We start from the raw sequence: 19,118 nt of genomic DNA on the forward strand, positions 1-19,118 counted from the left end.
GACATTGGGGGAAGTTTGGGGTGGGGGAGCCTACAATCATGGAAAACGCTTAGATTGGAGGGATCGGGATGAAACTTGGTGGGAAAAATAAGCAGAAGTCTTACATACGTGATTTACATAATTGGAACGGATCCGCTCTATTGGGGGGGGGTTAATTCTGAAAAATAAGAAAAAATTACGTATTTTTAGCTTACGAAGGAGTGATCGGATCTTCATGAAACTTCATATTTAGAAGGACCTCGTAACTCAGATCTCTTATTTTAAATCTCAACCGGATCAAGCGTAATTGGGGGGGGGGGGGCAGTTTGGGGGACTGTAAATCTTAGAAAATACTTAAAGCGGTGAGATCAGGATGAAACTGGATGGGAAGAATAGAAACCTGTCTAAGATACGTGAATGACATAACCGGATCGGATCTGCTCTCTTTGGTGGAATTGGGGGGGGGGGGTAATTTTGAAAATTGAGGTATTTGCAACTTACGAAAGGGTGACCAGATCTTAATGAAATTTGATATTAAGAAGGATCTTGTGCTTTAAAGCTCTAATTTTAAATTCCGACCAGATCCTGTGACATTGGGGGGAGTTGGAGGGGGAAACCGGAATTCTTGGAATACGTGAAAATTGGGGTATTATTATCTTACGAATTGATAATCGGATCTTAATGAAATTTGATTTTTAGAAGGAATTCATGTCTCAGAGCTCTTATTTCAAATGCCGACCAGATCTTTTGACATTAGGGGGAGTTGGAGGGGGAAATCTTGGAAAACACTTAGAGTGGAGGAATCGGGATGAAGCTTGGTGGATAGAATAAACAAATGTCCTTGATACGTGATTGACAGAATCGTACCGGATTCGCACTCTTTGGAGGAGTTGGGGGGAGGGGTTCAGGGATTTGGCGAGTTTGGTGCTTCTGGACGTGCTAGGACGATGAAAATTGGTAGGCGTGTCAGGGAGCTGCACAATTTGACTTGATAAAGTCGTTTTCCCAGATTCGACCATCTGGGGGGCTAAAGGGAGTGGAAAAATTAGAAAAATTTGGTATTAATAACTTGCGAGTGGGTGATCGGATCTTAATGGATTTTGATATTTAGAAGGACATCGTGACTCAGAGCTCTTATTTTAAATCATGACCGGCATTAAGACTCTTATTTTCTTTTTAAAATCAATCTATTGATTCATAGAATTTTGTTAGAGCTCATACCATATGATCTCTTGGCTCTTAGCTCTTCTCGCCTCGTCACAAGTGCCATATGAGCTCTTAGCTCTTGTTCTTCTTGGATTCGCTTGAAAATTTCAGGGCATGTAGACAGAACCAAGGAAACCCTAATAAACGCAATTTAAAAGGCACATCTGTGAGGTTAGGAGGTTTGGACCCCCTACCTGACATCCGAAATTTCTGACTCGTAAAAACACAAGTAAAAAGTCCATACCCCCCCCCCCCGAAAAAAAAATCCTGGATTTGGCTCTGACAATGCATTTAAGAAATAAATCTGGCTGTATTGATTCATGTCGTGAAAGTTTTGTTTTTTTCAAGTCAACAAAACATAACTCTTATTAACAACCTTGAGATGCATTTATTTAAGTAAGCCAAGAGTTACAACATAATAACCATAAAAAAGTTTTTTTCTGTTAAATGGTCAGTTATTATCCGTGTATGTTCGAGGGTGTCTATGGCATAAAGATCAGAATGATTTCAGTCAAGGCCGTATTGAGGGAGGGGGGTTACTGGTTTCGTACCCCTCTCTCTGAAATTTTTGTCTTAACCATAAAGAAGGTGCAGAAATGTATTTAAAATAACTTTTGATGCGTTTAAAAAACACCTGGTACTCCCCCCCCACACACACACACACAAAAAAAAATTGATACACCCTCAATTTCAGTCCATTAAAAAACGAAAATTTTTGCAGATTTTCAATGTATACGTTTAAACCTCCATCCCCACGGTCTACTTCCTGCCGTTTAAATAACAGTCGGATTATAATGCGTTGAGAAATCCCAGCTTAAGGGCCGTGATTTAAAAAATGAAATCAAGACAATTATTTGGTTGCAAATCAAAAACGTTAAATATATAGTGGAGGACTGTTTTATGCAAACTAATTGAGAAAAAAAGACATTTTAAAACTGCTGCCAAATTATACCAGGATTGGCAGACTTAGAGGAAATCATTTAAACTAGATTTCCCAACCTCAGAATCACTGCCCTTAAAACCATTGTTACATCATTTTGAATATTTTAGAATCCGGGTCGAAAGATCATCCACTTCTGGGAGTATCGAGACACAGATATAGGGCTACAAATTAGGAGGTAAAATCAGAGATGGACCTGGGAGACAAAGCTATGAACATTTTAAACAGATTACATGCAGTCCCTTGATAGGGTTCTTCAATCCTAATGATTGTGTGTAGTAAAAACAAATTACAGGGTTGATAGGGGGAACTTGTAAGTATCAAGAACCTGTAAACCGTCACAGATTATATAGGATATATTTCAAACAACCAACAAAATCATTCAAGAAATGAAAAGAGCTACTTGGTTCAGTAGTATCCGAAAATCTAAAAAAGCAGGATTTTGGTATCAATAGGTACGTCGAAAAAATTGACTTTTTATGCTGATTCGAAATATATAAGACTCATGATATTTAGTGTTGTCAGAAGCTACGAGTCTGAGAAAAATTGCCTGATTTTTTGGAAAAGGAGTTTTTGGTTTGATTTCGGAAAATACTATTAGAATTCGGGTCGAAAGATCATCCACTTTTGGGAGCATCGAGGCACAGATATAGGGCTAAAAATTAGGAGGTAAAATCAGAGATGGGCTTGGGAGACAAAGCGATGTACATTTTAAACACATTACATGCAGTCCCTTGGTAGGGTGCTTCAATCCCAATGATTGTGTCTAGTAAAAACAAATTACAGGTTGATAGGGGGGGGGGACTCGTAAGTATCAAGAATCGGTAAACCGTCACAGATTAGATAGGATATGTTTCAAACAATCAACAAAATCATTCTAGTAATGAAATCACTAATCAAACAGTTCGTGGTAACTAACTAACTGTTATTAAAGAGCTACTTGGTTCAGTAGTAACCGAAAATCTAAAAAAGCAGGATTTTGATATCAATAGGTTCGTCGAAAGAATTGACTTTTTATGCTGATTCCAAATATATAAGACTCATTATATTTAGTGTTGTCAAAAGCTGCGAGTCTGAAAAGAATTGTCTGATTTTTGGAAAAGGAGGAACCACCCAGAAATATGCAAGGAATGCCAACGAAAATTGCACCATCAGATTCAACGTATCAGACACCACTATTGTAAAGGTTTCAAGCTCCCATCAGGAAAAATACGTAATTTTGTATTTTTTCCAGAAGAAAGATCACGGATGTGTGTTTATTTTTATTTTACTTTTTGTTCTAGGGGTGATTGTATTGAACCAATGGTCTTAGAAGATCTGGAGAGGAGGCATTAGAATGGAAAGTAAAAGTTATACTGCCCTTTTTAAGTGACCAAAAAAGATTGGAGGGCATATAGCCCCCCTAACAGCCCCCCCCACCCAAAGTCGTCTGATCAAAATTTTGAGATATCCGTTTTGTTTAGCATATTTCAAAGTTTCAATAACTTTGTTTTTGGGGTGACGTGACCCCGCCCCACAACCTCTGTGAAAAGGGTTGTAATTTGTGTAATTAGCCCGTTGTTTACGTATACGTATAGTATTTGCTATTGGGAAGTACACAGACTTTTTTTGGGGGGGGGGGGGGTATTTGCCGCTTTGGATGGGTTTCCATGGGAAGGGAAGTTTCTGGGGGTGAATACTCCAGGGAAAATTTTATACTGAGGGAAACTTATTTCTGTTTGTGTTACTTTCTCTTTGCCGACTCAGTTTTGCAAGTGGAAATATTCCGGGGCAAATTTTCAGAGAAGTGAGGTTTTTCTGAAAGATTTTTGCGTAGGAGGAGAGAATTTTCCACAGAAAAAATTCTTCATGGGGGAATGTTCTGCGGGAGCAACTTCCCACTTAGAGGGGAATTTCTGGTATGATTTAGAAAACGATTAGAAATTAGAATATTCTTCAAATCAAAGTATGCTAAGGATAATTTTTCAGGCAGAATCGTCCACAAGAAATCTCACTGGGGGAATTTTTAGCGAGGATGGATTTTTCCAGAGGTTATGTTTCGAGGAGGGGATATTTTAGTTGGAGGAACCTCCCACGGAGGAGTTTCCCGTAAGCGGAGGGAATTTTTCGTGGATGGAGCCAGTTTTTTCGGTATTGTTTAAAAAATCGTCAGAAATTGAATAAAAAACATGTTTTTCCAGCTAGTAGTAAGGAACAACATTAAAACTTAAAACGAACAGAAATTTTTCCGTATAAATTTACCTCGCTATTTGCGCTAAGTTTGACTCGTCGCCCCAATTCTTAAAGACGACTTCTGAAACGCGAGGGTCGTTTAATTAGTTTAAGAAGCTTTTTCAAAAGTAATGAAGAACTTTGTTAGCGAGATGAGTGAGGTATTGAGGAGAGAGACAACCCCTCCTACATATATGGATATACGGGAATTTCCTTTTGTTTTACTACTACTAATAATAACTCACCACAGTACCAAGCCACCTGAGGCCAATACAACTACACACACTCTTCCTCCAACCCAATCTATTCAAGGCCTCACTCTTTACACCCTCCCTGGAAGTTCATATTTCCTTTAAATCTTTATTTATGACACCCTCCCACCCCAGACGAGGACGACCTGTTCCCGTTTAGCCACAGATAGTTGGCCAAAAAGGACAATCTTTGGCAATCTGTCATCCTTCATCCGCAGAACGTGGCCTAGCCATCTCAACCTTTCTTTTATTGTAACCCTAGAAAGCGGGATTGATCCACATTTTTTTTGTATAACCTAATGTTTGAAATACGGTCAGTCAGCCGGGTACCCAGAACAATCCGTAGGCAATTTCTCTGGAAAACATCTTGTAAATTTTCGGCTGCTCTTCGGAGCGCCCATGTTTCAGAGCCATATTTGACCACTGTCATCATTGTAGCTTCCAATATTCTAATCTTGGTTTACAGACTCATCTCCCTATTCTTTCAAACTTTTCTTTTTTAACTGTGAAAAAACACCCTGAGCCTTGGCTATTCTACTTTTAACATCTTCACTGCTCCCACCGTCTTTACCAATAATACTACCAAGGTAAGTGAAGCTGCCCACCTGTTTAATCTTTTCGTACCCAACGCCACCTTTTCATCTTCACTTATTCCTAGCCTTAGTGACCTAGTCTTCTTAAAATTAATTTTCAAACCTGTTTTAGCACCCTGAACTCGTAAAACCTCTAAAAATTCATTCAATTTGCTCAAACTTTCATCCAATATGCTTAAATCATCAGCATAATCTAAGTCCAGGATTTTTTCCTCCCCATTTGATTCCGTGGTCTCCAATTGCCTTTCCTCTGCTCCTTTAGACAAAGTCCATCAAAATGATCCATATAAAGAGGGAGAGAACACAAATTCTGCCTAACCCCTGATTTAATACAAAATCAGCTGCTAATTTCAGTTCCTACCTTAACTGCAGCAGTATTATTCTCGTACATAGCACATATCACTTTAATGTATTTGTATGGTATACCATGTAAAGATAAGAACTTAGCTAAGGCTCTTCTAGCAACAGGATCGAACGCTTGCTCATAAACTGTAAAACTGACGACCAAAGGTGTTTGACCACGAAGGCACTTCTTAAATATTAACCTAAGAGTGAAAAGTTGGTCGACGCATCCTCTACCTTTTCTAAAACCGTACTGTTCTTCTCTTAAAACTTTATGTACAGCATCTTCTCAGTCTAAAAAGTGTCAGATTACTATGTAATTTGCTGTCTACGGAGACCAGATTAATCTTCCCGATTGTCAAATTTTAAACTCTCAAGTATAATATTCAACTGTTCCTGGAAGGTTTCTCTTAAATTTTCATCCTGGAGTCTACCAACATCATAACTTTCCAGGAGGTAGTTACCCTTCCGAAATTTCAGCTTTAAATTAACTTTAGACACTACTAGATGGTGATCTTTACTTTTAACATCAATAACATCACTCCTATACACCCTAGTATCTTGTATTGATCCTGCTAGTCTTCGGTTTACAATAACATAATCAATAAGGTTTGCTGTTTTACCATCAGGTGAATACCATGTCAACTTATGGGCCATTTTATGACCAAACACCGTATTAGTTATAACTAGGTTGTTATACCTACAAAATTGCAAAAGTCTGTAGCCATTACTGTTTTTTTTTCTACACCAAATTTACCTAGGCTAGGATACCATCTATCCCTATTTCTACCAACCTGGGCGTTAAAATCTCCTAGCAAAAACACCATATTTCTACCTTGCACCCTGTCTATTTCCTGCTGTAACTAAGTAAAATTCACCTGAGTCACTAGTATCTCCGTCAGTTGGTTCATCAGGGGGCATATACTACTGTAACTAATACCCTGAACTTTTAGTCATAAAATGAGCAATTAGTATTCTGCTAATTGAATACCTTTGATCCCAGTTCGTTCTGTTATCATCTTCGACTACTGTATTTAATGCTTCACAGTATTCCAATTCACTTTTTTTCCATGCTCTAAGTATTTTCTAGAGCCTTGAGATATGCTTGGTTATCAATTCAGATGAATGTATCCTCGCCTGTACGATTATGCCTAACGGTAGATTAATATCGGTAACTGCTCTTATCCATTCATTTTGGTGTTGTTTTTTTAAGTTTGTGACAATTGCGCATCTAGTTTTGTTCTGGGGAGGTCGAGCGTTTTACACAAAAAGCTTCAAAAAATGCATCAGAAATTTTTTATTTCCATTTTTATTACTTGTCCATTTTTATTAATATCGGTAACTGCTCTTGTCCATTCATTTTGGTGTTGTTTTTTTAAGTTTGTGACAATTGCGCATCTAGTTTTGTTCTGGGGAGGTCGAGCGTTTTACACAAAAAGCTTCAAAAAATGCATCAGAAATTTTTTATTTCCATTTTTATTACTTGTGTACGAGTCGGTCGATTTTTTTCTTTGGGGGGGGGGGTTCAAAACCCGGTAACCCCCGTCCCCCTGGATGCGGGCCTTGGTTTGCGAATATGATTCGCTACCCCTTTTTTCAGCTTTTTCAACTCCCTAATTTTTGTCACCTGTCCAATGCCAAACAAATTGTTTCTATGTGCCTTTAGGCCTTGTACACTTATATTGTTTGGATAGGCTATTAAATACTTGCTCGAATTTTCCTCTTTTTAGGTTTATTTTACGCTACCTATCTTATAAACCAATCAGAATCAAGGAATCTATTGGCGGCGTCCTTGTCACCTCGTGGAAACTTTCAAACCACGTTGTTGGTGTTAGTTGCGTAGTGGGATTTGTGCTGATAACTAGAAAGGATCTATTCAGTTTCACTATGGATTTATACAATAATTCGTAAGAATGTTGTTGTTGCTTTGGTGCGATTTGATTGCACGAAGCTTGCTCTAAGTACTACACATAATATGATGTGTAAAATTCTAGTTAATTGACTTCTTGCTATCTCGGAAAGGGTTTAGGTTAGGAAAATGAAACTGATGGGTCTACAGGCTAAAGTATGTCCCGGGAAGGTATTCTTAAGTACCCACCTCCACTCCATCTCCCTCTAGAGGGCCCTGAAATTTGCCTACATGACAGGTTTATATCTATTGAAATTTTTACAAAACAACATTTTACCTTAATTTTCAGTTACTAGTTGCTTTTTCTCTGCCTTTAGCTCTGAAAATGCAATTCCTGATATTTGAGTAGTATTTTGAGCCATATCTATGTTTTTTTTCTTTCAAAATTTAGGGAACGTATTTGTATGTTTTTAAAACCTTATAAAATGGACTTGAGCAAAGTTATGAAGTTGAAAACAATTTTTTGTACTTCAATTAAGCAGAAGCTCTATTTTGCAAGGTTCCACTTTTATAATACATTTTAAAGGTCTTCAAAGGTCAGGGCCCTCTAGAGGGAGGAAGAGTGGAGGTAGTTGCTTCAAAATACCTTCCCGGGACATTCTTTAGCCTGTTGACCCATCCCTGAAAGTTTCATTTTCCTAACCTTAACCCTTTCCGAGATAGCAAGAAGTCAATTAACTAGAATTTTACCCAAACTACAAAGCATTTCCAATATATTTTATATAGTGTAGCCAAATTTCCAAATATAATAAGGTGAAGGTATTATCGAAGACCACATTGCCTTTCTATGACGAACAAATGAAAGTTCAATAGCGAGGGGTAAATCCTTTTACTAGACAGTGATTTTTCGATTTTTTCGTCACATTTTCAGTGACCTTCAGCAGATAAACCGGATTTTGTAACTGTTTTCACTGTCTAATAAAATAATTTAGTTACTTACGTATTATCCAGAACACACTCAAGAAGTGAAGTTTGGTTAATGATAATGAGATATACTGAAATATGATGAAACAAAATTATGCAAGGGGCCGCCCAGACTGCATTATACTAAATACGATTTAAACTAACCTAACCAAAACACAAACTAAAGATTTAATTAATACATAGCTACAATGTAGTTTCCCACCGAGCCGAAACTAATACTGTCTGGTATAAAGGCCATGAGAACAGGTGGTCTCATGTTCGCTATGCGAAATCTTGAGAGAACTTGAGTGTGGTGGATTTAAGACACAAGTACCAATTATCTATTTGAAATTTTGTGCCCCTAATATTTCTGTGCCCAGGGCAAGTGTCCCCTCTGCCCCTTCCCCTAAAACTGCCTCTTCAACAGCCCCAGTTTTAGACTTAATAAACATTAATATAATGTAGAAAGGGTAACGAAAGCATTGACCTAAAAGTAGAAAGTCAACTGCCTCACCTGCCATGTTTTGCAAGCTTGCCTTGGCCTACTTGTGCTTACTGGATTTTGACTTGAAATGATTTTTTGAAAAAAAGAAAAATATGGATTAAGATTATATTTTAGAGATTGGACTCCTCAGAAAAAAACGCTAAAATTACTTTTTTGAAAAAAAATATATATCATTCCTAAAAGCGCTCAGTTTACACCCACCCCTAATGGTCAAATATATAACTCATGTTATATAATTCTCTACACGTGACTTCTACAAATCAATTTAATGGCAAAGAATGCAGCAGAACAAAAAGTTAGTCATTGCATTCAGTCTTAGTCCAAACTGGACGACTGTCCGAAGGCTAGTATAAGGAACGACGGAATCTTTGAAAAGTGAAGTTTGGTTAATGCTACTGAAATAAAACAAAATATGAGGAAAATATAATACTTTATCAACAAAATTATGAAAACTACTACAAAGAATTATGGAAGGGGGACCGCCCAGACCGAATCATATTAAATGCGTAAACTAAACTAACCTAACCAAACTACTAACTAAATATTCAATTAAGATATAGCAACAATGTAGTTTCCCACCGAGCCGAAGCTAATATTGTCTGGTATAAAGACCATGAAAACCAGTTACTGTCTTATTTTCGCGATACAAGATCTTGAGTGGGGTGGCTATAAGACAAAAGTACCAAAGATTTATTTGTAACAATCATCCAAAGATTAAAGCCTAATGACTTTAATGAATACTGTCTAAAACAGAATAGTGAAATACTGAATAAAAAACACTGAATACTGTCTAGAACAGAATAGTGAAATACTGAATATACTGAATACTGTCTAAAACAGACAGTATTCGAATTATATAAAATGACCGAGGACAGGGGCCTTGGGACCCGATCCCTAGGATTTCTGGAAACATTTTATGCAATTTATAAAAAAAAAATGATTGTGCTCTCCCCTGAAAAAATGCCCTTTTCTAGGGGTACAAAATAAGTACTGAAGAAGAAAGGGACAGAAAAATGTATTTAGGCTAAATGTCTTTCCCTTTCTTCAAGTTTAGCTCCACTTCTGAAAATGTCGACAAATAGACAGGACAAAAACGACGCCCTTTCCATCATAAATGCGAATAGAATGTCAATATTGAAAATTTACCGACAATGGCACTCAATACCTGTATAAAGGACAATATCCTGTCCAATTATCCTTTCTTGTCAAGGTATCAACGAATCTTAATTTACTAACTGTGGTTTAATGAATAGACTTGTCGATTGACGATCGAAATTAAGAAAATGTGCTAGTGTTACCTGATTTTGATCTAGAACCTCTTTGTTCTTGAGATAGGGGATAAGATTATTTTCAGCGTTAGGCAGGGTCCGATGAAATATCTTCTATTGGGATCATATTTTAGAAGAACATAGGTGAATACAGTGGCTTCATTTGGGGAGGGAGTCGGGGGAGGAGAATTTTACCAAATCTACATTTTTGGAAATACATTTTTGGTACTTGTGTATTATTCAGAACACACTCAATTAGTGAAGTTAGGTTCTTTCGTGAAACAAACTACGATGCAGGTACATTTTTAACTAAATATTTTTAATATAATGAGGTGGTTAGGCTAGGTTAAATATATTAGGATAAATATAATTGCCTCTTTTTCAGTCTTTGGCAAATCCCAAATCTTCATTTCAAAATCCATATTCAGACACTTATCTTCTATCACTATGCGTAGCAAACTAAATTGAGTTCTATCTTTGTGGGTATGAAACCGGATTTTCGCATCGTAGTTTGTTTCGCGAAAGAACCTAACTTCACGTATTGAGTGTGTTCTGAATAACACACAAGTACCCACTTTTTTATAATTTCATTGAAAAAACAGTATTCGTCGGTTATTGGAAAGACATTCAAGAATAATGCTTAGGTTACATCTCAGAAAACTGGTTTCATGGCTACAAAAACAAGTGACGGATGGTGCAATACATTGGACTTGTCTAATTTGGGCCATATATTTGCACACTAGGCGTGTGGGTTAGGTTAAGTTACGTTAGATTGAATTATGTTAGGTTTCCATAATTTTGTTGCTAAAAAGTAAAGGATTATGTTTTGTTTCCATAATTTTGTTTCTAAAAGTTTGTGTCAAAATGTTAAAAACTTACTGTCTAGGAACCGTATTGTCTGACCTATGTGTATGTACCCTTTGATATGAGGCCAGTTGTAGAACAAGCTTTTGAAACTCTTGCTTTTAAGTCCATTCTTGCTTTTATAGTAATTTCTGGCTGTAAGCATAAATCGAATGAGGGGGTGGGGATCTTCTAAACCTTTTGACATTGGAATGATTTTGATCAATCTTGAGACTGGTTCTAGAACACAGTTAAGTTTTCATGTTAACTCTGTAAGGTTCGTTCTTGCTTAGATAGTGTTTTTGTTTCTTTTCTTTTTATATTATTACAAGCATTGTATATATGTATGCAGGCAAGTACACATGTTGTGTTGGGTTAAGGGGGAAAATAAAAATAAAAGGTAATTTAAGTAAACATACCCAGTAATTCTGACAGGACCAAGGATATTAGTAAATAGTGTCTCGTTGGACTTATCTTAGGTCTTTCCATACCTGAAAACCGTGATTTTCTTAAGATTTTTCTTTGGATGTTTCAAACGCAAAGCTTTGAGGGAAGTATCATATTTTTGTCAGTGATGCCACTTTGAGTCATGAAAATAAATAAGGAAACGAATCAGTTAAATTTGACAACACGTACAAATTAATAGATCAACAATATGTTGGTTTAAAAAGGCAATTACATCTTCAAAGCAAAGCTACACCTTCTGTAGCTGTTTGGTGCCATTAGTTCATTTTTTCTTCTTTTTAGCCACTTTTCAGTTTCTGTATATAGATATATATATATATATATATATATATATATATATATATATATATATATATATATATATATATATATATATATATATATATACTTAATTATATAATATGATTTTAACAAAAAGCTTGTCGATTACATTAAAAAAGGGGTGCAGGATCGTTTTCTGAGACTCAAAAGGAATGTCACTCAATGCTTGTGCACTTTGTTGAAACCTGGGACTCTACCCAAAAACTATTCAAGGAAATAGCACAATTATAAAACGAAGGAAGAACACAGAACAAGCAGAATATTTGGCATCTAGAAATCATGATCAGGATAAAGAAGTTTTTCTATGGGGAAGTTCTGACTGTTTACATCTATGCCGTTAAGATGCGTAATATGATATTGCGTAATAAAAAATAAATATAGAATCAGCGCACATTTTAATCAGTTTTAAATTGGCTCTTGTATCTCCGAATTTGTATTTTAATCGTTTCTTATCTTTGGTATGGATTCTTAAATCGGTTTTATGCGCATTTGGCAGGATTCTTATACTGCCGAATTTGTCTAAATTATAAAAAATATTCAAATGTCTCCGAAACTCACAGTGTCCGAAATGAGTAGATGTCCAACTTAGTTTAGTTTTTGTTTTGACCGAAATTAATATGTCAGTAATTAGTTAAATTATGAATCCACCTAATGTTCATCCTCTCATTTTAAGTGACCATAGAGCCCTTTGTCATATAATTATGAATTTATTATAATAACTTATCAAACAGTTCGTGGTAACGAACTGTAGTAAGGAGCGACCCGGCTCAATAGTAACCAAAACTCTAAAAAATGGAATTTTGATACCAATAGCTATATCAAAAGAATCGCATTTCAATGCTGGTTTTAAATATATAACTTTCATCAAGTTTAGTCTTACCCATCAAAAGTTACGAGCCTGAGAAAATTTGCGTTATTTTAGAAAATAGGGGGAAACGCCCCCTAAAAGTCATAGAATCTTAACGAAAATCACGCCATCAGATTCAGCGTATCAGAGAACCCTATTGTAGAAGTTTCGAGCTCCTATCTACAAAAATGTGGAATTTTGCATTTTTTGCCAGAAGGCAGATCACGGATGCGTGTTTATTTGTTTTTTTGTTTTCATTTTTTTTGTTCTTTTTTTCCCAGGGGTGATCGAATCGACCAAGTGGTCCTAGAATGTTGCGAAAGGGCTTATTCCAACGGAAATGAAAAGTTCTAGTGCCCTTAAGTGACCAAAAAAATTGGAGGGCACCTAGGCCCCCTCCCACGCTAATTATTTTCCCAAAGTCAACGGATTAAAATTCTGAGATAGCCATTTTATTCAGCGTAGTCGAAAAACCTTATAACTATGTCTTTGGGGACGACTTACTCCCCCACAGTCCCCGTGGGAGGGGCAACAAGTTACAAACTTTGACCTGTGCTTACATATAGTAATGGTTATTGGAAAGTATACAGGCGTTTTCAGGAGGATTTTTTTGGTTTGGGGGAGGGGTTGAGAAGAGGGGGATATGCTGGGGGAACTTTCCTTCGAGAATTTGTAATGGGAGAAGAAAATTTCCATGAAGGGAGAGCAGGATTTACTAGCATTATTCAAAAAAAAAACAATTAAAAAATAAAAGTGAAAAAGCTTTTTCAGCTGGAAGTAAGGAACAGCAATAAAACTTAAAACAAACAGAAATTATTACCCATATGAGGGGCTCACCTCCTTCTAATACCTCGCTCTTTACGCTAAAGTATTTTCGGTAATTTCAACTACTTATTCTACGGCTTTTGTGATTCAGGGGGCCATTCTTAATGAATTGGGATAAAATTTAAGCTTTAGTGTAAAGAGCGAGGTACTGACGATGGGGCGAATCCCCTCATATATGTAATAAAAACATGAGAATACAAAAGTTCTTTACGTAAGCTAATTTATAAGTTACGTAAATCTTTTACCAATAAAAAGATTCGTAAAAAATTAAAAGTTCTAGTTGCCTTTTTCATTAACCAAAAAATCGGAGGGCAACTAGGCTTCGCCCCCCCCTCTTTTTTTCTCAAAATCATTCGATCAAAATTATGAGAAAGCCATTTAGCCCCCCCCCCCCCCAAAAAAATATGCAAATTTCGTTTTGATTATTCCTCTGCGGAGAGCCAAAATCAAAACATGCATTGATTCAAAAACGTTCAGAAATTAAATAAAAAAAACGAGTTTTTTTAACTGAAAGTAAGGAGCGACATTAAAACTTAAAACGCACAGAAATTACTTCGTATATGAAAGAGGCTGCTTCCTCATCAACGCCCCGCTCTTTACGCTAAAGTTTGACTCTTTCTCTCAATTCTTCTTTCTAAAACAGTAAAAAACTTTAGCGTAAAGAGCGGGGCGTTGATGAGGAAGCAGCCTCTTTCATATACGAAGTAATTTCTGTGCGTTTTAAGTTTTAATGTCGCTCCTTACTTTCAGTTAAAAAAACTCGTTTTTTTTATTTAATTTCTAACTATAAGAATCGTATATTATAATTATTAATTAATATATATATATATATATATATATATATATATATATATATATATATATATATATATATATATATATATATATATATATATATATATATATATATATATATATATATATATATATATATATATATATATATATATATGTATATATATTAATTCCAAGCTACATAGGATTTATTCTTGGGGGAGGGGGGCAGGTGATAATTTTATACGACTATATGAATAGCAAATGCACAGGAAAGGACCAAAAACTATATTTGGGGACAGGGCCTTGAGGCCCCCTCTGCTTACGTCTATACTTGAAGCTCAAATTGCATTTAGCTTTTTTTATCACTTTCCATTTGAGAACTTTGTACCTTCTGTTTGGCTTCAGCTATATAGTCAAAAATACGATTAGGCCTATGACTTAATTCATAAGTTGTGTGCTGATTTTGACAAACTCCTCCTTAAAATACAATTTTCCTCAGTATGCATGTTCTCGATACCTCCACTGGAGGTTTTTTTCCATGTGTCGAAATACATCGAAAGAAAATAAGGTCTTTCTTTCCTAGTAAATCAGTTTAAATCTTGTTACTATGTTTTGTTTTGCTTGTCTAGAAGCTCCTGTCCTTGGAGAATAGCCCATAATCCCTCTGTCATTTGGTTTCCCAGACATTTTCAATTTATTTAGAATCTGTAGAGTTTGGATTTCCGGACAATTTTTATCAATTTGTCTGGTATTGTTTTTCAAGTCAGAACAGAGCATACAAGTTGACTAACGGTGTTAGCAACGACCCAAAACTTTCAAGGGATATCGTCTAGTTATTTCGGGGGAGACAGTATGCTTCTAAAAGGGAGATGCTTCTCCCTCCCTCCATGCTTGAATGTTCTAACCGGGTTTTCTTGGTCAATTTCAGTAAAAAAAAAACTTTATTGCCTTGTTTGAACTCTTCTACTGGGTTTAAATGGAAGTAACACAGGGTAGAGGCTAGACACGTTTATTATTTGACGTAAATACTGAATGATTTTGAATAAGATAAGTTTATTACAACAAATAAATTATGACAAATAATAAATTACTTACAAATAAATAGCCAACAATAATAATAATGAAATGCACCTTTAAGGCAATATAAGTAAGTCAGATAATGTGATAGTAACAAATAAATGGTTAACAACAAAAATTACCTCTTATCTCTAAACTGTGGTTCGCTCCCCAGTTGAAAGAATTTTATTATTTCAAAAACCTCAAAATTAAAATATTGTGATAAAACTCAAAATTGCGATCAAGTTGTCGATTTCATTTTAGTTGGTAAAGTACCTGCGCAAGAGAGGGATGGAGGGACTGCTAATATCTTGGAAACATTTTGTTTTCAGGTAGTCGCTGTGAACTGACGACCTATCGGCAGCCAACTGGCAATTGATTTTTTTAGTTTCTTCCTCCAATATATCCAATATATTGCGCCTAGAAGTCATATTTGACAATTTCACACTTCTGAGGTAATTGCCAAAAACAATTGTTTAGCTATCTTCAATTGGATAATTAGTAGGGTAATATAGATCAAGAGGGCCAAAATGTGATTGAACATACACTGCTCTGCTGATGGTCCCATTGAGAGCGGTTCAGTAGACCTTTCCGTGGCTTATTTTGGAATTTTGATAATACAAAATACGATCTTTAGATGTAATAGGGACGATATGTCTTGATGACCGTTGAAAGCATTTCCTGAAAATTATTGAAACTTAGTTGTTTTCCCAACTTTAATCAGGAAAAGGTTTCTTTCACAGACTCATATTTCCCTATTTTTCTAGGTACTTAATAGTGCTGGGGTGTGATCTACGTGGTTCTATCCCTAATGGAAAATACGAATAAATTTATTCTCCTGGGATTAAGCTCATTTGCATTGGCATTGACAGTGAATTACTTTAGAAAGCGAAAGAATAATTCTAACAGTGAAGAAAGGAACACAAAGAAAACAGATTTAGTCAAAACAGTAACCTTTGGACCTAGTGAGATAATTGACGAGAATATTGATGAGAGTAGTCTCATTGAGAGTGATTTAGTTAGGCGAGATAGTGCAGTTTTATCAATTGACGGGAGCATCACTGCTAAATCCGATTTTATCAGTTGTGACGGTGAATTTGTTAGGCCTACAGAAGAGGCTGAATTGGTTACTAACAAGGTTGAGACCCTTATTGAAGAAGCAAAATCAGTAATTTTGAAGAGTGGACCATCACAAGATTTAGACGAAATTGAAGCAAAATCAAACGAGTTGAAAGCAATTGTTGAACTGTTAGCTGTAAAAGCGGACAGCACAATGGCTAAAATCGAGCCTATGAAAACAGAACATTTGAATAATAACTCGGAGGAGTTGAATAAATTAGTAGAAAATTTGAAACTGAAAGAGAAGGACATGAATTCAGTGGATGTGTCTAAAAGAACCTGTGAAAGAGACTCGGCTAATAATAGCCCCGCGGATTTTTCAACAACTAATGGAAGTATTCACTCAGATGCCAGGAGTGAGGTAAGTAATATATGTGTACTTTTAGCTAACTTGTAAACATCACGGGAGGAAGTATATCGGATGAATGTTGGGAAGGGGTCAACTTCCATGGGCGAGCATGTTTATACTCTTTGAGCCGTTTTTCTTTATTTGTCTTTTTACAAACTTAAGCACATTATCTAGGGTAGAACTAGATTTTTGTTCAGGAGGTAAACGAATCATAGCAAGAAACTTAGTAGCTGTTTATTACCGTTAAGCCGTAGGACAGCCAATCGTCAAAGAGTTGACTGATCAGAAAATATATCCATCGAGAATTTTTTTTTGTTTTAACGAGGAAATGTTTTTCTTGGTCTATGAAACCCCGCCAGGTAAAAGTTGGTACGTGGGGGAAGGGGACTCCTCAGAGGTTTTTGAGGAAAGATCCCCTCCTGTATTTTGTTATCTACGGTCTTTATCTACGTAACCATCATTTTTTCCCAACCTCTACCATGAGGGGAATAGTGAGCGCCCTGTGCTGATCCCAAGAAGCATTTGAGGAATCTTCCGTGTCAAACTAGATGTAGGTCGTATAATCTGTGAAATTTCTAATATTTTGACTGAAACTTATTTTTTCTTGCCATATGATGAATGATTTTATTTAATGACTATCGTACTATTATCGTACAGAGTATTTCTCTATCTAATCTACAAAATACAACACATAAAATATATCACAAATATAACTACAAAATACAATCTTCTCAATAGCACAAAGGGAAAAAAAATTGCACAATTTCTCTTTTGTTTGATTCAAGTATGTTAGAACTGCATATTGAGGCTCTTTGATAAGTCAAATAACATGAATATTTTAAGTATCAGAGTAAGAACACTCTTGTAATCTAAATTGCATTTCAGCTCTTTCATTTTCAAACAAATTACACTCAAAAAGATAATGATATAAAGTCTCTTCATCACCACATTCACAAGTGGAACAATTACTTTTACTAATTCCACATAAAAATGAATTTAATTTACAGTGACCAGTAACAATTTGTGCCAGTTTATAATTGGGAGAAGTTTTGCAACTTCAAGAAGGTCATTATGATCAGTAAAAAACTGGAGGGTCCAGGGCTTGACCGCTTGGCAGAATATTTCATACCCTTTCATACATAGGTTTATGCTTAAAGTTTTTCAAATTTCATTTATAGTATTAGAGGAAGAAATGGAATTACTGAATGCGTAATTTGCTTGCGAGTCAGTATAATATATATGTTCATTTAATTTAAGGCTATTTAAATTATTCAGGGGTGGCCAATAATAAGGCCTTCCCCTCTTTAGATATCTGTTGAGAGCTATCTCTTTGGCTCTGAAGTCAATAGGAAGGCTTCCTGTTAAAGCCATATCAGACCTTCCCTTTGAAAAATTCTAAATCTCCTTGAAACTTTGCTGTAGGGATCTTTTTATTTATGGCTTATATAATTAAGTATGGTATCGCCCCCGTCTAGTCTGTGATATTGCTTTAAGTTTGGAATTGCAGATTGTATTGTTTTTCTTGCAAGTTTCCTTTTTTCCTAATTCGCCGCATGAATCTAAAAGACCTGTTTCGTAATTTGATATTTACATCCATTTAAGAATGCCTCCTGGTCCCTTAGGAAATCTTGAATTATTACAAACTTTTCACAACTTCAGGTAAAGTAATTGAATACTCCAAAATAAGACTTGTTTTGAATGCCAACTGAGCTAATGGGTTCCGAGAGAGCTTTGTCAAAGCTACCATTTTGTTCACCGTCTCTTATTCCTGTCTTTCTTAACTGTGTATCTTAACTTTGCTTCATATTTATGCTCTTTTTTTTAAGCTTCAGCGGGTGGTTTGTTGAAGTTGTACAAGAATAACTATGGTAAGGGATATATTGAATATTATGTGAAAATTACATTTTGAGAATCAAGTTAAGTATTTCCGCTGTGCAGAAAGTATCCACTTCCTTTCTGAAGTGCATACTTTCTGGAACAATTTTCCAGATTGTATGGACTGGAACAATCCAGTCTGGAACAATTTTCCTTTCTGAATTCGGCTAAAAATTAAAATTTTGTCCTATGGCATCACGTTGTCAGACCCAAATTTTGATAGAATCTGAGTTGCGACTTTTTTTTGTCTTTGGCGTTGGGTATTGGTACTTTTTGCTGTCGAGAAACAAATCAGGCACAAACCTTTATAGTCCACCGCTCTACCAACGGAGCTATCGAAGGTTGAAAATAAAAATTTCCTTCGATCCGGATATGAACAAATCAGGCACAGGCTTTGTTCTTCAAGGTTTTTGAACTTGGAGATTCCCAAGCACTTGGAACTTCAAATTCAATTCGGAAATCAGCCGTCCTGGCTGAGTGGTTGGCGCGTTGGCGTGGGAATACTGTGTCCAAGGGGCACGGGTTCAATCCCAG

The 19,118-nt window shown here is 36.0% G+C and overlaps 1 protein-coding gene across 3 annotated transcripts in view; it reads left to right on the plus strand.

Moving 5' to 3' along the window:
- The window catches only part of LOC136040099 (A-kinase anchor protein 1, mitochondrial-like), a 112,806-nt gene that overhangs the window by 26,374 nt on the left and 67,314 nt on the right, over positions 1-19,118 (plus strand). For 2 of the 3 annotated variants that reach the window (XM_065724193.1, XM_065724194.1), the window contains one exon: positions 16,009-16,721. In XM_065724193.1, coding sequence (XP_065580265.1) covers positions 16,053-16,721 — 669 coding nt within the window. In that variant the 5' untranslated portion in view covers positions 16,009-16,052. Of the gene's footprint in view, positions 1-7,252; positions 7,430-16,008; positions 16,722-19,118 lie in introns of all 3 variants that reach the window. The other variant, XM_065724192.1, reaches the window with a different exon arrangement.

The sequence above is a fragment of the Artemia franciscana genome, chromosome 20 (assembly GCF_032884065.1).
Source record: "Artemia franciscana chromosome 20, ASM3288406v1, whole genome shotgun sequence".
NCBI classification, from domain to species: Eukaryota; Metazoa; Arthropoda; class Branchiopoda; order Anostraca; family Artemiidae; genus Artemia; species Artemia franciscana.